The 27,191-nt window shown below is 42.9% G+C and overlaps 1 protein-coding gene across 1 annotated transcript in view; it reads left to right on the forward strand.

Moving 5' to 3' along the window:
• Positions 1–27,191, forward strand: part of LOC139267464 (inactive tyrosine-protein kinase 7-like) — a 408,288-nt gene that overhangs the window by 293,630 nt on the left and 87,467 nt on the right. The window contains exons 6-7 of the mRNA XM_070885824.1: positions 6,283–6,413; positions 23,185–23,451. Of these exons, the coding sequence (XP_070741925.1) occupies positions 6,283–6,413; positions 23,185–23,451 (398 nt within the window). The remainder of the gene's footprint in view (positions 1–6,282; positions 6,414–23,184; positions 23,452–27,191) is intronic.

The following is a 27,191-nucleotide window of genomic DNA, read 5'->3' on the forward strand; positions in this document are numbered from 1 at the left end:
CTGTTGTACCCCTTAGTGGACAGAATCCGCATTGTGACTCTAGGAGGAGCTCTTCAGCCACAGGGAGATGATGATTGAGGAGGATTCTTGCGATGAGTTTCCCAGTGGCTAACAGCAGGGAGATTTCTTTGTAATTGCTGCAGTTGGACTTGTCCCCTTTTTTGATCATTCCATCATCAACGACCACTTGTCCCACCTGCATAGTAATTCCACTTGGCATAGGCGTTTGTTGTTGCTGCTTGAAGAAATTGTGGTGTTTTAATATTTTAATACATTTAGTGTTGGCACTCGCTTGTGACCCTAACTTGTATTATGTGCCTCTGACTGTTTGGATTATTCTTTTGATGTCTTTGTTTTTTTACATAGAAACATAGAAAATAGGTGCAGGAGTAGGCCATTTGGTCCTTCGAGTCTGCACCACCATTTGATAAGATCATGGCTGATCATTCCCTCAGTACCCGTTTCCTGCTTTCTCTCCATACCCCTTGATCCCTTTAGCTGTAAGGGCCATATGTAACTCCCTCTTGAATATATCCAATAAACTGGCATCAACAACTCTCTGTGGCAGGGAATTCCACAGGCTAACAACTCTCTGAGTGAACAAGTTTCTCCTCATCTCAGTCCTAAATGGCCTACCCCTTATCCTAATACTGTGTCCCCTGGTTCTGGACTTCCCCAACACCGGGAACAATCTATCCGCATCTAACCTGTCCCGTCCTGTTAGAATCTTGTATGTTTCTGAGATCCCCTCTCATCCTTCTAAACTCCTATGTATAAAGGCCCAGTTGATCCAGTCTCTCCTCAGAGGTCAGTCCTGCCACCCTGGGAATCAGTCTGGTGAACCCTCGCTGCACTCCCTCAATAGCAAGAACATCCTTAGATTAGGAGACCAAAATTGAACACAATGTTCCAGGTGAGACCTCACCAAGGCCCTGTACAACTGCAGTAAGACCTCCCTGCTCCTATACTCAAATCCCCTAGCTATGAAGGCCAACATACCATTTGCCTTCTTTACCGCCTGCTGCATCTGTATGCCAACTTTCAATGACTGATGAACCATGGCACCCAAGTCTCGTTGCACCTCCCCTTTTCCTAATCTGCCGTCATTCAGATAATCTGTCTTCGCGTTGTTGCTCCCAAAGTGGATAACCTCACATTTATCCACATTATACTGCATCAGCCATGCATTTGCCCACTTTTTTCCCCTCTTGATGTGCCAGAGACCTTGTACCAGCTTTGGCAGATGTTAACAGCAAGATCCACCTTCAGGCTGTCATTATTCTGCCTGCGGGTAGGCTGAACACTCAGCCAACCTGTGCTGACCAGCAATGTGAACTTTGCATTGCTGGTCTATGCTGACTTTACCCTATCAGGGAAAATCTGCAGCTAGAAAATTCAAGTTGCAAACCTCTGTGTTCACAATTTTGTATTGCTGTCAGTGCTGAGAGGTCTGCCCCATAATGAAAACCAACTGGATTCCAAAGCACCGGGAGCCCAGGCACATGGTAAACTGGCCTTTAGTCATATTTTTCTTGCTTCATATATTTTGAAGTAACTAGTTTCAAGGTGATTCTACACTGCAACAGTGCGATTTAAAGGTTAAATCGCATTACATTGTCCCTCGAATGACTGACGACATTATAATTTCCACAGTTGTTTTAAACTCGAGTTTATACTCAGAAGTTGTTGACAGTCTACGCCTGTTCAGGAACATACCTCTTCATTAAGTGTGAAGCATATGAATATTGGTGATGTGTTTGCTTGCAAGTGATCTCTGAAGTGTGGTTAATCTTTCATAATGCCTGAGAGACTGTCAGATGTGAGACACTAAGAGTGCCTCTGGTGCAGACCTTGGAACATAAGAAATAGGAGCAGGAGTAAGCCATACAGCCCCTCGAGTTCAGTTCAACTTTGATTCACACAGACTCAACCTTTTGAGGATTGAAGGCTGCCCTTCAAGTGAAGGAGAATAGTTCGTGTTGCAAAAATATTGCATAAAACTCCAGTTGAAGTTCAGGTAGCGAGTGGGATGTGAGGATACTGGGATAAATGAACACATGTAGCGTAGATATTTCATCTCGAGTTAATTAGATATATGTTAACAACTGAGCTGAGTTTTGAATGAAAGCAGATGGAGAAGTATGCTTACCATTTTCAAACAAAATGCATTCTTTGAAGAGGTAACAGTAGACAAGGGTAAAGCAGTAGATGTAATTCGTCTAGATTTCCAAAAGGCCTGCGATAAGGTGCCACATAATAGACTAATGAATAAGGTCAGAGCATGCGGAGTCAGGAGACCAGTAGCAGGACGATTAGCTAGCTGGCTGCGAGACTGAAAGCAGAGAGTAGGGGTAGAGGGTAATGATTCACTGGCAGAAGATGGAAAGTGGGGTCCCACAATGATCAGTGCTGGGACCATTGTTGATCAAAATTTATATTAACAATTTAGACTTTGGAATCAAAAACACAATTTTTAAATTTGCATATGACCCCAAATTGGGCGGGATAATCAATACTGTGGAGGACTGCAAGAAATTACAAGAAAACATTAATAAGCTTGTAGAATGGACATCGAATTGGCAAATGAATTTCAACACTGCTAATTGTGATATGATACATTTTGGTAAAAGAAAAAAGGTCACATATTACTTGGAAAATAAGAATCTAAGTGGGGTAAAAGAGCAAAGGGAGTACAGTACAAATAGACAGGTTAATAAGGCCATAAAAAAGCAAACCAATCACTAGGATTTATTTCTAGAGGGATAGAATTGATAAGTAGAGAAGTTCTGCTAAATTTATATCAAAGCATGGTTAGACCACACTTTGAGTATTGCATTCAGTTCATAGAATAGTACAGCATAGAAGGAGCCACTCAGCTCATCGAGATTGCGCTGGCACTTTCAAAGAGCATCCAGTTGGTCCCAATCCCCCTGGTCTATCTCCACATCCTTGCAATTTTTTCTGCAAGTATTTATCCAATTCCCTTTTAAAGGGCACTATTGAATCTGTATCCACCACTCTATCATGCAGTGCATTTCAAATCCCAACCACTTGTTGCATAAAAATGTTTTTCCTCATGCCTCTGGTTCTTTTGCCAATCACCTTAAATCTGTGCCTTCTGGTTATCGATCCTTCAGCCATTGGAAACAGTTTCTCTTTACATACTGTCGAAATGCTTCATGATATTAAACACCTTTATCAAATCTCCTTTTATCCTTCTCTGTTCCCAGGAGAACAACCCTAGCTTTTCTAGTCTATCCATGTAACTGTATTCCCTTACACCTAGAACTATCTTAGTAAATCTCTTCTGTACCCTCTCCAAAGCCTTTGTGCCCTTCCTAAAGTGTGGTGCCCAGAATTGGACACACTACTCCAGCTGGGGCCAAACTAATGTTTTATATAGGTCCAGCATAACTTCCTTGCTTTTGTAATATGCCTCTATTTATAAAGCTCAAGAGTCTATATGCTTTACTAACTCAGTTGTTAATCTGTCCTGCCACCTTCAGAGATTTGTGCACAAGAACCCTCAGGTTTCTCTGTTCTTGCACTCCTTTAAAATTATACTATTTAGTGTGTATTGTCCCTCCTCATTCTTCCTACCAAAATGTATCATCTCGCACTTTTGTGCATTGAATTTCATCTGCCATGTGACCGCTCATTCCACCAGCCTGCCTACATCTTCCTGAAGTCTATTACTGTCTTCCTCGCTGTTTACTAGTTCTGGTTGTAATATTATAAAAAGGATATAGAGGCACTGGAGAGAGCGCAGATAAAATATACGAGGATGATACCAGAAATGCAAGGCAAGACATATCAGGAAAGGATGAACAGGCTGGATCTCTTTTCTCTTGAAAAAAGACAGCTGAGGAATTTTCTAATTGAGGTCTTGAAAATTATGAAAGGTTTTGATGGAGTGGATACAGAGAGAATGTTTCACTTGTGGGGAAGAGCATAACTCGAGACCATCAATACAAGAAAGTCATCAAGAAATCAAATAGGGAATTCAGATGAAACTTCTTTACCCGGAGAGTGACAAGAATATGGAGCTCGCTACTACAGGGCAAATAGTATAAATGCATTAAAGGGGCGGCTAGATAGGCATGAGTGAGAAGGGAATAGAGGGTTATGCTGATCGAGTTAGATGAGGAAGGATGGGAGGAGTCTCAAGTGGTGCATAATCGCTGGCATGGACTGGCTGGGCCAAATGGCCTGTTTCTGTGCTGTATATTCCATGTTTTTCTGTGTAGAAGTCTTGGTGAGCCTGCTGCATGAGGTGGAATTCACTTCCCTTTTTTAGGTGAATTTATAGTGCATCTGTCGATGCTTAATGGCTATTGAAAAATTTCACTGGGTAAGTGTTGATCATGAGTTACTGTGACATTTGTGTTTTGGAAATCTGATTGTACATCGAATGGCAAAAGCGGTAGAGGGTAAATTATTTTTTTTTAATGCAGCAAATTGTGATGATCTGAAATGCATTGCCTGCAAGGGTGAAACAGTTTCAGTAGGGAATTGAATATATACTTAAGAAATATTTGCAGGGCTGTGGGGAAAGAATAGAGGAGTGGCACTAATTGGACAGCTCTTTGAAAGAGTCGGCACAGGCAAAATGAGCTGAATTACCACCTCCTGTGGTGGAAGACACGATGATTGTATTTTTAGGACTGAATGCCCTACCCCAGGATACTCGTTAATAATTTGGAAATGCTGCCAAATCTGAGCATCTTTATTTTTTTCAGAAAATGCCAACCTTTCTGTGATTGCTTATATCTGCAGAGATGGATCAGTATCTGTTGGCACCAACTGTTGAGAGATCGGCATGTTTTTATCTGAAGCAACTACTGCTCTTGCCAGTGGAGGGGGAAAAGTTTTCTTTAAACAAATAATCTCATTGTATCACAGGATATTTTGTATATGTAGTATTGTATATAACGCTTTTGGTCTTCAATACAGGTGAAAGATTATGGTGTCTCAGCAAACATTGCACCCTTGAGATGTTGGCAAGAGTTAATCAGAAGTAGTTCTGAGAGTTTCTGCCTAGGTTTTTTTGATGGAGAATTAAGAATCCAGGGCAATGATGGACAGTTTGATGATTTCATTCCCACTCTTTACCCAGCTGCATGAGGAACAAAGATTAGCTGATCTTAGTGTGCAGGAGCTGCAGTGATGGAGTTGAGAGAAATCATTTTCAAGTAATGCGTGTAGGAATCTAAACCGTACCCTATAATCTAGCCATTCTGACTAGCCCAAAATGTGTTTTTGGACTTTAATCTTTCATAATAGTCATATCAGTTAGAATGGCTGGACACTTAAGTTGCAATCCTCTGGTAGTTGTGTCGAGGTCCTCCTTGAGCCTCACACTCACTTTATTCAGTCAGGTCCAGCTGATAATTTGGGGGAATTTTGATAATTCTATTTGATCCAACTTGAACTGATTTATATTTTTGGAAGAGTACCAATTTTGTTAAATTCCCACCTTAGTTTGCTCAACTTTTCCTCTTTCCTTTGCCTGTATTGTTTCCCTACCCCATTTCCAAATGTAGGAAGTGGGACAGGCAAGAAACTAGTTTCCAAAGTTTTGCCAGTAGTTCTCTCTCCTCATCATAGGTGGTCCCTCGTATCAAGGATGACTTGCTTCCACACCAAAAAGATATGAGTTCACCGGTGTTTCAATGAAGGACCTAATATTCCGGGTCCCAAACTACATCCTGAAGGGTGGAAAGATGCCTGTGCGTGGATTTTTTTTTAACATGTGGTGGCCGTTGCACACCAGCCATCTCTCTAACTAGACAAAGGAAGATGACAGTGAGGAGGTCCTCCATTCAATTATTAGTGACTGATTGATTCCCCCTGTAGATTTGTTACCAAATGTTTCCACGTAATATTGAGCCTTACAGATCACGAATACCCTAGAATGATCCCTGATCTCAGCCTGGGCAGCAGCTGGGGTTTGACAATTTACTCACCATGCTTGCACTCGAGAAACTAGTCAGAGTTCCTGCTCTTGATTGTTACTGACTCACGTTGCAAAGTGAATTAATGTGGATGTTTGATGAGAAAAAGGGTCAGCTGTGATGTCCCCATAGTGAAATGGTCTGCCAGCACTCACTGCCTGACTTCACCTATGAAGAATTGCGCATGTTTAGGACACCAGAAGACCGATGCTGCTTATGGAGCCTACACCTCTGCATGCTGCATCTTCAGGGTGGGCCGTGGGAACTGCAAAACTACTAATAGAGGGCAATACAAACCTATACTTAACCTGAAACTATCTCTTCTCAGGACTGTTGTGTTTGCTAATGGCTCTCTTCTGCTTACCAATGTGAAACCTCGCAGCTTTGGTGTTTACAAATGTGTTGGTCGGGGTCCGAGAGGAAAGCCCACCGTGCTGGAGGCTGCACTACGCATGGCAGGTATGAATAAAGAACATTGTAAATATTTAAATCTCAGCCACCATGTTCACACGCTGCATTATTAAGTTAGTAATGCAGATAATACAATGCTGGAAAATTAAGGTCTTTAAGGGTAACTGGATAATGAGATCCATTGGAAAGAAAAAGTAACCTTTCTTGCACCATGGATGAAAAGAAAGAAAGATTTGCATTAAATAGCGTAGCGCTTTACAGCCAATTAACTACTTTTGGAGTGTCGTCACTTTTGCAATGTAAGAACACAGCAGCCAATTTGCACACAAGCAAGCTCCCACAAACGGCAATATGATAATTACCAGATAATCTGTTTTTGTTATGTTTATTGAGGGATAAATATTGGCCAGGACACTGGGGATAATTCCCTGTTCTTCAAAATAGTGCCATGGGATTTTTTACATCCACTTGAGAGAGCCGACGGGGCCTTGGTTTAACGTCTCATCCGAAAGACTGCATCTTCGACAGTGCAGCGCTCCCTCAGCACTGCACTGGAGTGTTGGCCTAGATTTTTGTGCTGAAGTCCATGGATTGGGACTTGAACCCACAACCTTCTGACTCAGAGGTGAGCATGCTACCCACTGAGCCATAGCTGACACTTATGAATTCTCAGCATATAGCCAGTACCATTGTTAAAGATGACTTAACCCGATATAACTGTTTCCTTAGCTTGGGGAGTCAGTGACAAGATATCATTGATGCAAAAATCTCACTTTAGAATGATGAGAGAGGTCAGGAAAAATGTCTTTACACAGTGGATTGTTGGAGGATGAACATAAGAACTTAAGAATTAGGAGCAGGAGTAGGCTATTTGGACCCTGCTCTGCCATTCAATAAGATCATGGCTGATCTTGTACCTCAACTCCACTTTCCTACATCATCCCCATATCCCTTGATTCCCTTAGTATCCAAAAATCTATTGAGTGTATCGAATTTCTCATGGTGCATATGTCTTGTGCTGGATTTCACCTCTTGAATATACTCAGTGACTGAGCTTCCACAGCTCTCTGGGGTAGAGAATTCCAAAGATTCACTACCCTCTGAGTGAAGAAATTTCTCCTCATCTCAGTCTTAAATGGCCGACCTCTTATTCGGAGACTGTGACCGCTGGTTCTCGACTCCCCAGCCAGGGGGAACATCCTCCCTGCATCTACCCTGTCAAGCCCTGTAAGAATTTTGTATGTTTCAATGAGATCACCTCAATCTTCTAAACTCTCAAATATAGGCCTAGTCTACTCAATCTCTCCTCATAAGACAATCCCCCCATCCCAGGAATCAGTCTGCTGAACCTTCGTTAAACTGCTTCTATGGCAAGTATATCTTTCCTTGGGAAACGAGACCAAAACTGTAACACCACTTTTTAAAAAAGGAGGGAGAGAGAAAAAAGGGAATTATAGACCGGTTAGCCTGACATCGGTGGTGGGGAAAATGTTGGAATCAATTATTAAGGATGAAATAGCGCATTTGGAAAGCAGTGACAGGATCGGTCCAAGTCAGCATGGACTTATTAAAGGGAAATCATGCTTGACAAATCTTCTAGAATTTTTTGAGAATGTAACTAGTAGAGTGGATAAGGGAGAACCTGTAGATGTGGTGTATTTGGACTTTCAAAAAGCTTTTGACAAGATCCCACACAAGAGATTAGTGTGAAAAATTAAAGCACATGGTGTTGGGGGTAATGTATTGACGTGGATAGAAAACTGGTTGGCAGACAGGAAACAGAGAGTCGTAATAAACGGGTCCTTTTCAGAATGGCAGGCATTGACCAGTGGGGTGCCGCAGGGTTCAGTGCTGGGACCCCAGCTATTTACAATATACATCAATGATTTAGATGAAGGAATTGAGAGTAATATCTCCAAATTTGCAGATGACACTAAGTTGGGTGGCGGTGTGATCTGTGAGGAGGATGCTAAGAGGCTGCAGGGTGACTTGGACAGGTTCGGTGAGTGGGCAAATGCATAATGTGGATAAATGTGAGGTTATCCACTTTGGTGGCAAAAACAGGAAGACGGAATATTATCTGAATGGTGACAGATTAGGAAAAGGGGAGGTGCAACGAGACCTGGGTATCATGCTACATCAGTCATTGAAAGTTGGCATACAGGTACAGCAGGCGATGAAGGAAAATGGCATGTTGGCCTTCATAGCTAGAGGATTTGAGTATAAGAGCAGGGAGGTCTTACTGCAGTTGTACAGGGCCTTGGAGAGGCCTCACCTGGAATATTGTGTTCAGTTTTGTCTCCTAATCTGAGGAAGGACATTCTTGCTATTGAGGGAGTACAGCGAAGGTTCACCAGACTGATTCCCAGGGTGGCAGGACTGACATATGAGGAGAGACTGGATCAACTGGGCTTGTATCAACTGGAGTTTTGAAAAATGAGGGGATCTCATAGAAACATAAAATTCTGACGGGATTGGACAGGTTAGAGGCAGGAAGAATGTTCCCGTTGCTGGGGAGTTCCAGAACCAGGGGACACAGTCTAAGAATAAGGGGTAAGCCATTTAGGACCGAGATGAGGAGAAACTTCTTCACTCAGAGAGTGGTTAACCTGTGGAATTCTCTACCGCAGAAAGTTGTTGAGGCCAGTTCGTTCGATATATTCAAAAGGGAGTTAGATATGGCCCCTACGGCCAAAGGGATCAAGGGGTATGGAGAGAAAGCAGGAAAGGGGTACGAGGTTGAATGATCAGCCATGATCTTATTGAATGGCGGTGCAGGCTCGAGGGGCCGAATGGCCTGCTCCTGCACCTAATTTCTATGTTTCCAGGTCTCACCATATGGAAGGCCCCATATAACTGCAGCAAGACTGCTAGTGCTGTTGGGGAAAATTTAAACTAACTTGGCAGGGGGATGGGAACCAGAGAACAAATTCAATAGGGAAAGAAGTAAAGCTGAAATTGGAAAGCAAGAATGTAGAAAGTGAATCTGTAAGACAGAGGAAACAAGGGTTAGTGAGTCGTATACAAGGAGGTCTTCCTGTGTTAAATGGTACATACTTCAATGCAAGGAATATAGCGAAATAAGGCGGATGAGCTGAGAGCACAGGTAGACACTTGGGAGTATGACATTATAGCCATTAGAGACATGGCTGAAAGAGGGGCAGGTTTGGCAGCTCAATATTCCTGGTTACAGGATTTCTGGACGGGGGCGGGGGGGCGGTGCGGGGGTCGCCGTATTCATTAAAGAAAGTATTACAGCTGTGAGGAGGGGTGACATGTTAGAGGGATCATTAAATGAGGCCATATAGATCGAACTGAAAAATAAAAAAGGGCCAATCACACTGCTGGGCATGTATTATAGACCTCCAAACAGTGGGAGGGAGATAGAAGAACAAATATGTAGGCAAATTTCTGTGAAGTCCAAAAACCATAGGGCAGTAATAGTAGGGGATTTCAACTATCCTAATATTGATTGGGACAAATATAGTGTGAAGGGTAGAGAGGGTGCGGAATTCCTAAAATGCATTCAAGAGAACTTTTTTAGTCTGTATGTAACAAGTGGGAGGGGGCAGTTCTGGATTTAGTTTTGGGGAATAAAGCTGGGTAGGTGGAAGGGATATCAGTGGGAGACACTTGGGTGTCAGTGACCATAATTCAGTCAGATTCAAGGTAGTTATGGATGAGGAAAAGGATAGACCAGGAATAAAAGTCCCAAATTGGGGAAAAGCTAACTTTGCTAAGTTGAGAAGTGATTTGGCCACAGTGGACTGGAAACAGCTACTTGAAGGTAAATCAGTGTCAGAACAGTGGGAGGCATTTAAGGAGATCATCCGGAGGGCTCAAGCTAAACATGTGCCATTAAAGAAAAAGGATGGGAATAACAATTCTAGAATCCCCTGGATGTCCAGGGACTTACGGACGGCTAAATACTGTAGAATCTCTGGAGGAATATAGAAAGTTCAAAGGTGAAATTAAAAAGGATATTCGGAATGCTAAGGGAGAGCATGAAAAATGTTTGTCAAGGAAAATCCAAAGATGTTCTATAAATACATTAAGAGCAAGAGGATAACTGAAGAAAGGGCCGGGCCTATTGGAGACCATGAGGGTAATCTGTGTGTGGAGGCAGAAGATGTAGGTATGGTTCTTAATGAATACTTTGCATCTGTTTTCACAAAGGAAAGGGGCAATGCAGATACTGCTATCGAGGAGGAATGTGAAATTCTGGATGAAATAAACATCGTGAGAGAGGAGTTATTAAGGGGTTTAGCAACTTTGAAAGTGGATAAGTCCCCAGGCCTGGATGAAATGCATCCCAGGCTGTTGAGCGAAGCAAAAGAGGAAATAGCAGAGGCCTTGACCATCATTTTCCAGTCCTCTTTGGATTCAGGCATTGTGCCGGAGGACTGCTAATGTGGTGCCCTTGTTTAAGAAAGTAGAAAGGGACAGGCCGAGTAATTACAGACCTGTCAGCCTAACGTCAGTGGTGGGAAAATTATTGGAAACAATCCTGAGGGACAGGATAAATCTACATTTAGAAAGGCAAGGATTAATGAGGGACAGTCAGTACGGATTTGTTAAGAGAAGATTGTGTTTGACTAACCTGATTGAATTTTTCAGGAGGTAACCAGGAGGGTCGATGAGGGTAGTGCATACGATGTAGTGTATCTGGACTTTAGCAAAGCATTTGATAAGGTCCCACATGGAAGACTGGTCACAAAGATAAAAGCCTGTGGGATCCAGGGCAAAGTGACTGGTTGGATCCAAAATTGTCTTAGAGGTAGGAAGCAAAGGGTAATGGTTGATGGATGTTTTTGTGACTGGAAGGATGTTTCCAGTGAGATTCCGCAGGGCTCAGTACTGGGTCCCTTGCTTTTTGTGATGTACATCAATGATCTAGATTTTAATATACGGGGTATGATTAAGAAGTTTGCAGATGACACTAAAATTGACTCTGTGGTTGATAATGAAGAGGAAAGTCATGGGCTGCAGGAGGATATCAATCTACTGGTCAGGTGGGCAGAACATTGGCAAATGGAATTGAATTCGGAGAAGTGTGAAGTAATGCATTTGGGGAGGGTTAATAAGGAAAGGGCATACACATTAAATAGTAGGATACTGAGAAGTGTAGATGAACAAAGGGACCTTGGAGTGCTTGTCTACAGAACTCTCTTTTGTGAGAAAATTAAATCATTAAATCGTGTGTCCCCCGATCTGGGGGGCGCACCAAACATTTCCAAGGCCCTTTTTTTGTGTTTTGTTTTGTTGGTTTTTTTTGTGTTTTTGTTTTTTTTAAGTTTTTTTTTTGGGCACTAAAATCATATATTTTTTTTTCTCCAAGTGCCCCCTATAAAAGGGGTGCTTGTCCACAGATCCCTGAAAATAGCAAACCAGGTGGTTTCAGAAGGCATACGGAATGCTTGCTTTTATTGGTTGAGGCATAGAATACAAGAGCCGGGAGGTTATGCTTAAATTGTATAATACTTCTCTTCGGCGGTCCCTCGTTTCCAGGATGACTTGCTTCCACACCAATATGGAATGAGTTCACAGGTGTTTCAATGAGGGACCTGATATTTCAGGTCCCGACCGACATGTTGAAGGGTGCAAGATGCCTGTGCTTGGATTTTTTTAACGTGGGATGGCCCTTGCACACCAGCCACCACACGGGCTTGACAGAGCTTGGTCTTAGTCCAGTGGCAAGGATTAACCAAGATGACTGGAGACCAGCTCTGCTGTTTGGTGATATGGTAATGAGAAGGCACAAGTTTAACATAATCACAAAAAAAGCATTAAAATAAAGCAGAAAAAAATCTTTATATAGCAGGCAGTTAGAATTTGGAATTCTCCACCACAAAGCAGAGTACATAATTTTTTTTAAAAGGGAATTAGATTGTTGCTTGATTAAGAAATATTACATGGTATTGGGAGCAATCAGGAGATTGTGATTAAAGGGATAACATCACTAGTGTAGATTTGATGATGTGGATGGCCTGTTTCTGTGCTGTAACATTCAATGATTCTATGATGTCCAAGGTGGGAGAAGGTCTCTTCTGTGAGAGCTTGCTGAATAGTTTTTACAGCTGGGAATGTGTTGTCATCCACAGCCTCTTTGGGCTCCTCCTTGATGATTGATTGTCTTACTGCTGTTGGATGGCTTTTTCCTTTGGGGTCCACCACAAAGTGCTTTTGCAGAACAATGTTGTGGAGCATGCAGCAGACTAACACAAAACTCAATCCTTTAGTTGGACTGTTTTGCAGGATGTCCCAGACCTGTCTGTACACCTGAAGTGCTGTTTCAACATGTTAAAAAAAAAATGTTGTTAAAGGAAGGCTATTAATAAATGCACAAAGGATTGCTTGGGTTGGTGAACAATAAAAACAATGCATATAAAAAAATGTGTTTTAAACCACAAGTCAGAACCTGGGGGGCGGGGGGAGGTGCGATTTTCAACTCCTGACTGCACATATATCGCTCAAAAAAGGGATGCACTCCACTTAATTACATTTTGAGAACTTAGATACAGGTTGGCAGATCCAAAGTTTATGGACTCCCAAATATGCACAGAGGCACTACTGTACATTAACCAACTAAAACCACGCAGATCACTTGCACAAAGCATTCATGAGCTTTCCACTGCTTGTCAACCTGGGATAATTATACCGTTACAACAGTAAATTGCAGTGGGAAGAATCCAGCTGCATGAGAAGGCTGTGCAATTTTACAAAGTGTCATGATTTCTACCAGGTGGTTATAGATTGTACTCTTGTAGCCCTGCATTCTCCACTACACAATGCCATTACCTACATGAATCAGAAAAACTTCCACTGTTAAAAATGTTTATATCATAAGCAGACCTCAGCACCAAATATGCAAGTCAGTACTTGCTTTCCAAATAGCTTTAGCAATGCCTTCATTTTAAGGCAATCCACTGTGCCACTAATATTTGACCCACAGAGAAAATTTGAAGGTTACCCTGTGCCCTAGCACATGACCCTTTTGCAACCAAGGACACCAACTGAAAACACATATAGTAAGGTGCATGCTAAACAGCACAGTCATTTAGCTCATCATTAACATGTGTATAATACACGAGTTAGGCCACAGCGAGAATACTGCATGTAGTTCTGGTCGCCGTATTATAAGAAAGACGTGATTGCACTGGAGAGGGTGCAGAGGAGATTTTCGAGGATGTTGCCTGGAATGGAGAATCTAAGCTATGAGGACAGATTAGATAGACTGGGTTTGTTCTTCTTGGAACAAAGGAGGCTGAGAGGAGACCTCATTGAGGTGTATAAAATTTTGAGGGACCATATAGTGGACAGCAAGGGTCTATTTCCCTTGGTGGAGGGGTTAATTACAAGAGAGCATAGGTTTAAGGTGGTTGGTGGAAGGTTTAGAGGGGATTTGAGGGGAAGCTTCTTCACGCAGAGGGTTGTGGGGGTCTGGAACTCTGCCTAGAAAGGTGGTAGAGGCAGAAACCCTCACCACATTTAAACGGTGCTTGGATGGGCACTTGAAGTGCTGTAACCTGCAGGGTTATAGACCTGGAGCTGGTAAACATAGAAAATAGGTGCAGGAGCAGGCCATTCAGCCCTTCTAGCCTGCACCGCCATTCAACGAGTTCATGGCTGAACATGAAACTTCAGTACCCACTTCCTGCTTTCACGCCATACCCCTTGATCCCCCGAGTACTAAGGACTTCATCTAACTCCCTTTTGAATATATTTAGTGAATTGGCCTCAACTACTTCCTGTGGTAGAGAATTCCACAGGTTCACCACTCTCTGGGTGAAGAAGTTTCTCCTTATCTCGGTCCTAAATGGCTTACCCCTTATCCTTAGACTGTGACCCCTGGTTCTGGACTTCCCCAACATTGGGAACATTCTTCCTGCATCCAACCTGTCCAAACCCGTCAGAATTTTAAGTGGGATTAGACTGGATAACCTCTTATTGGCTGGTGCAGATACGATGGTAAGTACTTCAGGGAATCTAATATGGCCAGAGTGGTCTCCTGGACTAGTTTCAATCACCTGGATGGGTTGGAGAGGAATTTTCCCAGATTTTTTTCCCCTAATTGGCCTGGATTTTTATCTGGTTTTCTGCCTCTCCCAGGAGACGGCAAGGTTCCGGGTGGGGTGGAGTGCAAAATATTGCGATACATGGGGTATCGCAGTTGTGTGGGGCGGACTGGTTGGGCCGGATGCTCTTTACCTGTCCGTCATTGTTCATAGGTTTTTCTGTAACCTTCAGGGCTGCTGACCGAAGGCCGTGTGGCTCTTTGTCGGCTGGCGCGGACATGATGGGCCGAAATGGCCTCCTCCTACGCTGTAAATTTCTATGTTTGTGTTTATATCTTTACTCGTAAGCAAATCTACTTGTAATAAAGGCCAACATACCATTTACTTTCTTAATTGCTTTCTGTATCTGCATGTTAACTTTCAGTAATTCGTGTACAAGGACACCCAGGTCCCTCAACACCAACATTTCCCAATCTCTCACTGTTTAAAAAATACTCTGCTTTTCTATTTTTCCTACCAAAGTGGATAACTTCACATTTCTCTACGTTATATTCCATTTGCCATATTCTTGCTCACTCTCTTAGCCTGTTTATATCCCCTTAAAGTCTCTGCATCCTGCTCACAACTTACATTCCCACCTAGCTTTGTATCATCAGCAAACTTGGATGTATTACATTTGTTCCCCTCATCCAAATCATTGATATACATTGTGAAAAGCTGAGGCTCCAAGCACTGACCCTTGCGGTACCCTACTAGTTAGTCTGCCAACCCGAAAATTATCTATTTATTCCTAATCTATTTTCTGTGCGTTAACCAATCCTCAATCCATGCTAGTATATTACCCCCAATTTTGTTTAATAACCTCGTGTGGCAACTTATTGAATGTCTTCTGAAGATCCAAATACACCACATCCACTGGTTTCCCCCCCTTATCTATTCTACTAGTTACAACATCAAAAAACTCTAACAGATTTGTCAAACAAGATTTCCCTTTCATAAATCCATGTTGGCTCTGCCCAATCCTATTATTTTCTAAGTTCCCTGTTGCCACACCTTAATAGATTCTAGCATTTTTCCTACGACTGATGTCAGGCTAACTGGTCTGTAGCTCCCCATTTTCTCTTTTCCTCCTTTCTTAAAGAGAGGGGTTACATTTGCTACTTTCCAATGAGGATGGGGTGCTCTCACAGGATATACCTGAAGCAGAAGCCACTGCATCTTTTGAGGGACAATTGGATGAATATTTTAACTAGAGGAGGATACGCAGCTATGTGGGATTAGTTTTGGATTATTCTAACAAGGAGCCAGGAGAGATGGGTCAAATGTAGCCATTTACGACTATGGGTGCATCAATCTCTTGCATTTATATAGCACATTTAATGTATAAAACTGTCCCAAAGTGCTTCATTGAGCATAATCAAATAATATATTGAGATAAATGTCTGCAAATCTAATTTTAAACTTTATACAAAATCCTTGAACTTTGTTATGTTGGAAGTTACATAGGATATATGACACAGAAACAGGCCATTCGGTCCAACCAGTCCATGGCGGCATTTATGCTCCACTCGAGCCTCCTCCTGTCTTTCCTCATCTAAACCTACCAGCATAATTCTCTATTCCCTTCTCCCTCATATGTTTGTCTTGCCTCCCTTTAAAATATTTCTATACTATTCGCTTCAACCACTCCCTGTGGTAGCGAGTTCCACATTCTCACCTCTCTTTGGGTAAAGAAGTTTCTTCTGAATTCCCTATTGAATTTCTTGGTGACTATCTTCTATTGCTGGCCTCTCTTCCCCACAAGTGGACATTCTCTGTATCCACTCTATCAAAACCTTTCATAATTTTGAAGACTTCCATTAGGTCACCCCTCAGCCTTCTTTTTTCAACAGAAGTGACCCAGCCTGTTCATCCTTTCCTGATAAAAATATTCTCGCACTTCTGGTATCATCCTTGTAAATCTTCTCTGCACCTTCTCCAGTGCCGCTATATCCTTTTTCTAATATGGCGACCAGAATTGTACGCGGTGCTCGAAGTGTGGTCTAACCAAGGTTCGATATAGGTTTTGCATAACTTCCCTACTTTTCAATTCAATGGGCCCAAGTTTCCACACAATAAAAAACGGGCGATCCTCTGAGCTGGGCGCCCGTTTTTCGCGTCAAAAACGGCGCCGGAAAAAAAACGCGCGATTCTGGAGCGCCATGCAGCTCCATGTCTGCTTGGTGCGGCGCCCAGCTGGGCGGAGCCGACACTCGCGCCGATTTTGTAAGTGGGAGGGGGCGGGTACCATTTAAATGAGTTTTTTTCCTGCCAGCAACGCTGCGCGTGCGCGTTGGAGCGTTCGCGCACGCGCAGTGTGAAGGAAATATTGGCACTCGGCCATTTTTGTAGTTCTTTGTAGCTGTTTAATTTTTGAACATTTTTTAATAGAAGCACATTGCCATCAGCACTGAGGCTTCTTGCAGCAGTGAGAAGGCTGCAGGAAGTCTCAAAGTTGAGGCAGTCATTCCCCCCCCCCCCCCCCCCCCGCGGGAACGAACGGCTTCCTCCTCTCTCTCCCCCCGGCGGGAATGAACGGCTGCTCCCCCCACCCCCACACCCGCAGCATTCTCCCTGGCTGAAGCACTTTCACACAGGTAGGAAGATGGTTTATTTAATCTTTTCTTTGCTTATAAATTTTTATTCAGGTTGGATTTATTTGTATAAGTATAACTAAGGATTTATTATAGAATTTAATGACTTCCCTCCGCCCCCCCCCGCCCAACCTCGTTCTGGACGTCTAATTTGTAACCTGCGCCTGATTTTTTAATGTGTAGACAAGGTTTTTTCAGTTCTACAAAAATCTTCACTTGCTCCATTCTAAGTTAGTTTGGAGTATGTTTTCACTGTGGAAACTTTGAAATCAGGCGTCAGTGGCTGGACACGCCCCCTTTTGAAGAAAAAATTCTGTTCCAAAGTGGAACTGTTCTAACTGACTAGAACTGCAGAAAAAAAAATGTGGAGAATTGCGATTTCTAAGATAGTCCGTTCTCCATCAGTTGCTCCTAAAAATCAGGCGCAAATCATGTGGAAACTTGGGCCCCATATGTCTAGAAATAAACCCTCGTACTTGGTTTGCTATTCTTTTATGGCCTTGTTAACCTGCGTTGCAAATTTTAGCAATTTGTGTAATTGTAGTCCGAGATCCCTTTGTTCCTCTACCCCACCTAAATTTGCACCATCCAAGTAATAAGTGACTTCCCTATTCTTGCTACCAAAATGTAATACCTCACATTTATCTGTGTTGAACTTAATTTGCCAACGATATGCTCATTCTGCAAGTTTATTAATGTCCCCCTGTAATTTGATGCAGTCCTCCTCAGTATTGACTCTCTCTTTTTCCCCCCCCCCCCCCCCCCCGCCATTTAGTGTCATCTGCAAATTTAGAAATTGCGTTTTGATTCCAAAGTTTAAATCGTTAATATAAATTGTGAACAACAGTGGTCCCAGCACAGATGGGTGTGGAACACCACTACCCACCTTCTGCCACTGTGAATAGCTACCTTTTACCCCTACTAACTGCTTTCTGTCTTGAAGCCAGCTAGCTATCCATTCTGCTACTTATCCCCTGACTCTGCATTCTCTGGCCTTGTTCATCAGTCTATTATATACCTTATTGAAGGCCTTGTGAAAATTTAGAAATATTACATCTACTGCATTACCATTGTCTACTCTCTCTGTTACCTCTTCAAAGAATTCAATGAGGTTGGTCAAGCAAGACTTTCCCTTTGGAAATCCATGACTATTCATTGTTATATTGTTGGTTTCTAGATGTTCTTCTATTTTCTTCTTTAGTCGGGATTTAATTATTTTTCCTACCACCGATGTTAAGCTGACTGGTCTATAATTCCCTGGATATGTTCTATCCCCCTTCTTAAATGTAGGTACAGATGCAGCATCACGAATCCGGAATCCGAACTCGGGACCGATCGGTGGCAGGGTCATCTGGAATCCGTAAAGTGTTCCAGAATCCGGACCGATGACCTTGCCGACCTCGGGACCCCGCCGCTACCCGACACCTCTCCTTACCACTGTCGCTTCACCACCGCTGCCCTTACCTCGGGGCCTCGTCGCCGGCCCACCCAACGACGACGACCTCGGCGATCCAGCACGCCTGACGACATCCTCCTCGGTGGGGCCGGGCGTGGCTCAAACAGCTCCTTGGCGGGGAATCTTCTCTTTCCCCCTCCTTTACTGACGTTCCGAAATGCGGAAATACCTGATCCTGGGCTCGGGTGTTTCCGGATTCAAGACGTCAGAAAGCAAATCGAACGCCCGGAATCTGGAGCGGCCTCGGTCCCGAGGGTTTCGGATTTTAGGTGCTGCACCTGTATTACGTAGGCTATCCGCCAGTCCTCTGGCACTACACCTTTTTCTAAAGAATTATTAGAAATGTGTCGTAATGCCTCTGCTATCTTCCCTAGATTCTTTTAAAATGTGTGGATGCAATCCATCCAGACCAGGTGTTTTATCCTCTGAGTTTGATTAGTTTATTTAACATATCCCCTCTTTTTTTAATTTTAAATGTACTTATCTCATTACTAATCTCATCATCCAATGTCACATCCACTTGTTCCAACTCCTTGGTAAATACTGAAGCAAAATAATTATTTAATATTTCTGCCATCTCACTCACATTACCTGTGATATTATCCTGTCCACCCTTAATGGCTCTATTCCCATCGCAAGCTTTTTTTTTTAATTAGTTGAGAATAAAATGCCAGCATCTCTTATGTTTATGAATTTTTTGGATTTAAAGTGCAAATGTAACTACATGAAAAATTGGCAAAGAATGCAATGGAGAAACTGTTCTGTGGATAGAAAATGGAGATGGGAGCAGATCGGAAAGGGAGAAGAACCGTGGGCAGGGGAAGAAAGATGATGTCTGGAGCCTGTGTCTAGACCATGGAGTAATGCTGCCCAGGATAGGGAGATTTTAAGTGGCAGTGTGATATAATTACGAAAAACAAAAGTAAGATAGGGCACAGGTGGCTCAGAGCAGGATCCCTGTAGATTGTGCACACTGCAGTTACAGTATGCCGGTGGTGGTGGGAGTGCATGTTTAAGCTGGTGGATAAGATGCCAATCAAGCAGACTGCTTTGTCCTAGATGGTGTCGAGCTTCGTGAGTGTTGTTAAGCTGCCCCTATCCAGGCAAGTGGGGAGTATCTCACTGCTAACTTGTGCCTTGTAGGTGGTGAAGAAGCTTTGGGAGGGTCATGAGGTGAGCCACTTACCCCAGCATCTGACCTTCTCAAGTAGTCACACCATTTATGTGGCTGATCCAATTAAGTTTCTCGTTAACGGTGACCCGAGGCTGTTGATGGTAGAAGACTCACTGGTAATGCCATTAAATGTCGTGGAGAGGTGGTTCGGTACTATCCTGCTGGAGATGGTCATAGCCTGACACTTGTGCAGCACGAATATTACTTGCCATTGGGCTGGGTGTGCCTCTGTCATGTCCAGATTCAATGCTTATGCTGCAGCCAAGTGGTTCGTCCAGTTTTAATTCTTGGTTTTCTTGCTCGTGGTTTGACACTAGTGATTAGAAAAAAAATAATAGAGAGGGAAGATAGATTATGAAAGTAAACTAGCACGAAATATAAAAACAGATGGTAAGAGTTTCTACAGGTACATAAAAAGGAAAAGAGTGGCAAAAGTAAATGTTGGTCCCCTAGAGGATGAGACTGGGGAATTAATAATGGGGAATAGGGAAATTGCAGAGACTTTGAAACAATATTTTGTATCAGTCTTCACGATAGAAGATGCAAAAAAGCATCCCAATAGTGGATAATCAAAGGCCTATAGGGAGGGAGGAACTTAATTCAATCACTATCACTAAAGAAGTAATACTCGGTAAAGTAATGGGACTAAAGGCGGACAAGTCCCCTGGGCCTGATGGCTTGCATCCTAGGATCTTAAAAGTAGTAGCGGCAGGGATAGTGGATGCATTGGTTGTAATTTACCAAAATTCTCTGGATCCTGGAGAGGTCCCAGCAAATTGGAAAACCGCAAATGTAATGCCCCTATTTAAAAGAAGGAGGCACACAGAAAGCAGGAAACTTTTGACCAGTTAGTCTAACATCTGTCGTTGGGAAACTGCTGGAGTCCATTATTAAGGAAGCAGTAGCGGGACATTTTGGAAAAGCGTAATTCAATCAAGCAGAGTCAGCATGGTTTTATGAAAGGGAAATCATGTTTGACAAATTTGCTGGAGTCCTTTGAGGATGTAACGAGCAGGGTGACTAAGGGGGAACCAGTGAATGTGGTGTATTTGGATTTCCAGAAGGCATTTGACAAGGTGCCACATAAAAGGTTACTGCACAAGATAAAAGTTCACGGGGTTAGGGGTAATATATTAGCATGGATAGAGGATTGGCTAACTAACAGAAAACAGAGAGTTGGGATAAATGGGTCATTTTCCAGTTGGCAATCAGTGACTAGTGGGGTGCCACAGGGATCGGTGTTGGAGCCTCAACTATTTACAATCTATATTAATGACTTGGATGAAGAAACTGAGTGTAATGTAGCCAAGTTTGCTGACGATACAAAGAAGGGTGGGAAAGCAAATTATGTGGAGGACACAAAATCTGCAAAAGGATACAGAAAGGCTAAATGTGCAAAAATTTGGCAGATGGAGTATAATGTGGGAAAATGTGAGGTTATCCACTTTGGCAGAAAAAATAGAAAAGCAAATTATAATTTAAATGGAGAAAAATTGAAAAGTGCAGTACAGAGGGACCTGGGGGTCTTTGTGCAAGAAATACAAAAAGTTAGTATGCAGGTACAGCAAGTAATCAGGAAGGCAAATGGAATGTTGGCCTTTATTGCAAGGGGGATAGAGTATAAAAGCAGAGAAATCCTGTTACAACTGTACAGGACGTTGATGAGGCCACACCTAGAGTATTGCGTACAGTTTTGGACTGCGTATTTAAGGAAGGATATACTTGCATTGGAGGCGGTTCAGAGAAGGTTCGCTAAGTTGATTCCGGAGATAAGGGGGTTGACTTCTGAAGATAGGTTGAGTAGGTTGGGCCTATAATCATTGGAATTCAGAAGAATTAGAGGTGATCTTATCAAAGCATATAAGATAATGAGAGGGCTCAAGGTGGATGCATAGAATATTTCCATTCATAGGGGAAACTAAAACTAGGGGACATAGTCTCCTAATAAGGGGCCGCCCATTTAAAACTGAGGAATTTCTTCTCTCTTGTAAATCTGTGGAATTCTCTGCTTCAGAGAGCTGTGGAGACTGAATATATTTACGGTGGAGATAGATTTTTGAGCGATAAGGGAACAAAGGGTTATGGGAAGCGGGCAGGGAAGTGGAGCTGAGTCCATGATCAGATCAGCCATGATCTTATTAAATGGCGGAGCAGGCTCGAGGGCCCAAATGGCCTACTCCTGCTCCTATTTCTTATGTTCTTATGATACGATTAAGTGGCTTGCTAGGCCACTTCTGTGAACAGTTAAGCGTCTTCCATGTTGCTGTGGCATTGGAGTCATATATAGGCCAGACTAGGTAAGGACCGATTTCATAGAAACATAGAAAATAGGTGCAGGAGTAGGCCATTCGGCCCTTCTAGCCTGCACCGCCATTCAATGAGTTCATGGCTGAACATTCAACTTCAGTACCCCATTCCTGCTTTCTCGCCATACCCCTTGATCCCCCTAACTCCTTTTTGAATATATTTAGTGAATTGGCCTCAACAACTTTCTGTGGTAGAGAATTCCACAGGTTCACCACTCTCTGGGTGAAGAAGTTCCTCTGCATCTCGGTCCTAAATGGCTTACCCCTTATCCTTAGACTGTGACCTCTGGTTCTGGACTTCCCCAACATTGGGAACATTCTTCCTGCATCTAACCTGTCTAACCCCGTCAGAATTTTAAATGTTTCTATGAGGTCCCCTCTCATTCTTCTGAACTCCAGTGAATACAAGCCCAGTTGATCCAGTCTTTCTTGATAGGTCAGTCCCGCCATCCCGGACATTAATGAACCAGTTGTGAAATTACTCGATGTTTGTATTGTAAGGTGGGGGAAATGCGGTCACTTGATCTGCTGGTTATTGTGTAGAATCGGAAATGGATACAGGCTACTTGTTAAGGAATTAAGTTTGTAATCTTTGTTTTAATAATCCAGTGTGACTTACAAAGCAGAGTGGGCCTTCACAGGCAAAACCATCTGAAATGGCTTGGGCTTGAAATAATAATTGTGCAGCACTCCTTGTAAGTCCAACTTGTTTGCCCTGATTATTGAACTGCCTTTGGCCATGGAAAGTTCATGTTATTCTGGAAGTTCTTCAGGGATGAGATGTGTGAACTCTTAATTGCTTTGTAGTGTGATTTTACTGCTGATGAGGGAAATTAAAAATTCAACATTGTCTTCATCAAAAATCAAAGAAACAAATATATGCATCTAAAAAAAATCAAGACTAGATCCAGTTGTATCCTTGTTTTTAGATGCTTCATATGCTGCGTTTACACCAATGAGGCTTGTCACACAATTAAAAGAACAAAGGGTCATCATTAAGAAATGGGAATAGAATAGGAAATGTAGACACTGCTGCCATCTATCAAGTATACAATGTCAACAGATGCTTGAATTACTGAAAGCCTTTTCCAAACAATCTCCAGTGTAGTTTGAGGTTGAAGTTTCCTGTGAATATTAACATAGATGCTGTGATAAGAATACAGGAAAAAGTAGATTCAAAATTATGTAGAAAATGTTGAGCTGCTTCTGAAACGATCTGTTTTTTTTAAATTTAGAAATCGACGATATGCTGCCATTCAGTCCAAAGATTTTCATCACAAATACCATGCAACATGTTGAATGTCCACCACCAAGAGGACTACCTCTGCCTGTTGTGTCATGGTATAGGGGCAGTGTACGAATTCCAACCGACGGGCGCGTCTACCAGGCTGGGAATGAGCTGGTCTTTAATGAGACAGCAGAGGAGGATTCTGGGATTTACACCTGTCATGCTAGAAACAAAGCTGGAGCAAAGACCAAGGAGTTGAGCATCACTGTGGCAAGTAAGGAACACTTCTATTTGTATATCGCATTTGATATCCTCAGGAAAGCGTTCACAGCCAATGAATTAGTTCTGACACGTAGTCACTGTTACAACGTAGCTAAACACATCAATTTGCACACAGCAAGGTTCCACTAACAGCAATTAGATAAATGGCTGGTTTATTTTTTTTGAGTTAGGGTTTTGGTCTAAATTTCAGTATAGAGCTCAAGTGTATAGCTAAAATTAAAAATTTAAAGCTTATTAATTTATTTAAAAACGATAGACAATTCAGTAACTTAAAAACTAATTCAATACATAGCATAACAGTGAGTTCAAAGAGCAAGAAATCAAGAGGCCAAGTGAATATAAAAGTGTAAAATTAGTCCATTAAATTTAATAACTTAGACGAGTTTGTTAACTGGATTAATAAAACTATAAATAACCGACTAAACAAAGACTTTTATAAATGAAGTAAATAAAACCAGGTCAACATCAGCACAAAAGAAAGAACTGGTTGAGTATATTTTTTTAAACTGCTTTGTTTTATTTTCTGTTAAGTGAGTTAATCTAATGGAGGCATGGCAAGGCACCTCAGGCCTGTGAAATGCAGTCCCTGGACAACCACGTGTGCAGAAGGTATCATCAGCTGGAGGAGCTCGAGCTCCAAGTTTTGGAGCTTGAACAGCAGCTGGCGTCACTGCAGTCCATCCACAAGGCTGAGTGCTTTGTGGATAGCACGTTTCGGGAGATGGTCACTCCAAGAGAGTGAAAGCAGAGAAGGACTGGGTGACTGCCAGACAGACAAAAAAGAATAATCAGGTATTTCAGGAGACCCTTTAGGACATCTTGCTCTCTAACCAGTTTTCAGTTCTGAATACTGATGGGGGAGATGGTTCCCCAGGAGATTACAGCCAGATCCAAGACCATAGCACCATGGGTAGGAGGGAGGAGGGGTGAAGAAAGGTCAAGAGAGCAATAGTTATTGGGGTTTGATAGTCGGGGGACCAGACAAGTGTTTCTGCGGCCGCAGTCGTGATTCCAGGATGGTATGTTGCCTCCCTGGTGCCAAGGTCAAGGATATCACTGAGTGGCTGCAACACATTCTGAAGGAGGAGGGTGAACAGCCAGAGGTCATGGTCCATATCGGTACCAATGACATGGGTAGTAACATAGAAACATAGAAAATAGGTGCAGGAGTAGGCCATTCGGCCCTTCGAGCCTCCACCGCCATTCAATAAGATCATGGCTGATCATTCCCTCAGTACCCCTTTCCTGCTTTCTCTCCACGCCACTTGATCCCTTTAGCCGTAAGGGCCATATCTAACTCCCTCTTGAATATATCCAATGAACTGGCATCAATAACACTCTGTGGTAGGGAATTCCACAGGTTAACAACGCTCTGAGTGAAGAAGTTTCTCATCTCAGCCCTAAATGGCCTACCCCTTATCCTAAGATCGCGTCCCCTGGTTCTGGACTTCCCCATTATCGGGAACATTTTTCCCGCATCTAACCTGTCCAATCCCGTCAAGATCTTATAAGTTGGGGGGGAGTCCATCTTAGACTGGGTGTTGTGTAATGAGAGAGAATTAATTAGCAATCTCGTTGTGCGAGGCCCCTTGGGGAAGAGTGACCATAATATGGTGGAATTCTGCATTAGGATGGAGAATGAAACAGTTAATTCAGAGACCATGGTCCAGAACTTAAAGAAGGGTAACTTTGAAGGTATGAGGCGTGAATTGGCTAGGATAGATTGGTGAATGATACTGAAGGGGTTGACTGTGGATGGGTAATGGCAGACATTTAGAGACCGCATGGCTGAACCACAACAATTGTACATTCCTGTCTGGCGTAAAAATAAAAAAGGGAAGGTGGCTCAACCGTGGCTATCAAGGGAATCAGGGATGGTATTAAAGCTAAGGAAGTGGCATACAAATTGGCCAGAAATAGCAGCAAACCCGGGGACTGGGAGAAATTTAGAACTCAGCAGAGGAGGACAAAGGGTTTGATTAGGGCAGGGAAAATGGAGTACGAGAAGAAGCTTGCAGGGAACATTAAGGTGGATTGCAAAAGTTTCTATAGGTATGTAAAGAGAAAAAGGTTAGTAAAGACAAACTTAGGTCCCCTGCAGTCAGAATCAGGGGAAGTCACAACAGGGAACAAAGAAATGGCGGACCAATTGAACAAGTACTTTGGTTCGGTATTCACTGAGGAGGACACAAACAACCTTCCGGATATAAAAGGGGTCAGAGGGTCTAGTAAGGAGGAGGAACTGAGGGAAATCCTTATTAGTCGGGAAATTGTGTTGGGGAAATTGATGGGATTGAAGGCCGATAAATCCCCAGGGCCTGATGGACTGCATCCCAGAGTACTTAAGGAGGTGGTCTTGGAAATAGTGGATGCATTGACAGTCATTTTCCAACATTCCATTGACTCTGGATCAGTTCTTATGGAGTGGAGGGTAGCCAATGTAACCCCACTTTTTAAAAAAGGAGGGAGAGAGAAAACAGGGAATTACAGACCGGTCAGCCTGACATCGGTAGTGGGTAAAATGATGGAATCAATTATTAAGGATGTCATAGCAGTGCATTTGGAAAGAGGTAATATGATAGGTCCAAGTCAGCATGGATTTGTGAAAGGAAAATCATGCTTGACAAATCTTCTGGAATTTTTTGAGGATGTTTCCAGTAGAGTGGACAAGGGAGAACCAGTTGATGTGGTATATTTGGACTTTCAGAAGGCTTTCGACAAGGTCCCACACAAGAGATTAATGTGCAAAGTTAAAGCACATGGGATTGGGGGTAGTGTGCTGACATGGATTGAGAACTGGTTGTCAGACAGGAAGCAAAGAGTAGGAGTAAATGGGGACTTTTCAGAATGGCAGGCAGTGACTAGTGGGGTACCGCAAGGTTCTGTGCTGGGGCCCCAGCTGTTTACACTGTACATTAATGATTTAGATGAGGGGATTAAATGTAGTATCTCCAAATTTGCGGATGACACTAAGTTGGGTGGCAGTGTGAGCTGCAAGGAGGATTCTGAGGCTGCAGAGCGACTTGGATAGGTTAGGTGAGTGGGCAAATGCATGGCAGATGAAGTATAATGTGGATAAATGTGAGGTTATCCACTTTGGTGGTAAAAACAGAGAGACAGACTATTATCTGAATGGTGACAGATTAGGAAAAGGGGAGGTGCAAAGAGACCTGGGTGTCATGGTACATCAGTCATTGAAGGTTGGCATGCAGGTACAGCAGGCGGTTAAGAAAGCAAATGGCATGTTGGCCTTCATAGCGAGGGGATTTGAGTACAAGGGCAGGGAGGTGTTGCTACAATTGTACAGGGCCTTGGTGAGGCCACACCTGGAGTATTGTGTACAGTTTTGGTCTCCTAACCTGAGGAAGGACATTCTTGCTATTGAGGGAGTGCAGCGAAGGTTCACCAGACTGATTCCCGGGATGGCGGGACTGACCTATCAAGAAAGACTGGATCAACTGGGCTTGTATTCACTGGAGTTCAGAAGAATGAGAGGGGACCTCATAGAAACGTTTAAAATTCTGACGGGGTTAGACAGGTTAGATGCAGGAAGAATGTTCCCAATGTTGGGGAAGTCCAGAACCAGGGGACACAGTCTAAGGATAAGGGGGGAGCCATTTAGGACCGAGATGAGGAGGAATTTCTTCACCCAGAGAGTGGTGAACCTGTGGAATTCTCTACCACAGAAAGTTGTTGAGGCCAATTCACTAAATATATTCAAAAAGGAGTTAG

The sequence above is a fragment of the Pristiophorus japonicus genome, chromosome 7 (assembly GCF_044704955.1).
Source record: "Pristiophorus japonicus isolate sPriJap1 chromosome 7, sPriJap1.hap1, whole genome shotgun sequence".
NCBI classification, from domain to species: Eukaryota; Metazoa; Chordata; class Chondrichthyes; family Pristiophoridae; genus Pristiophorus; species Pristiophorus japonicus.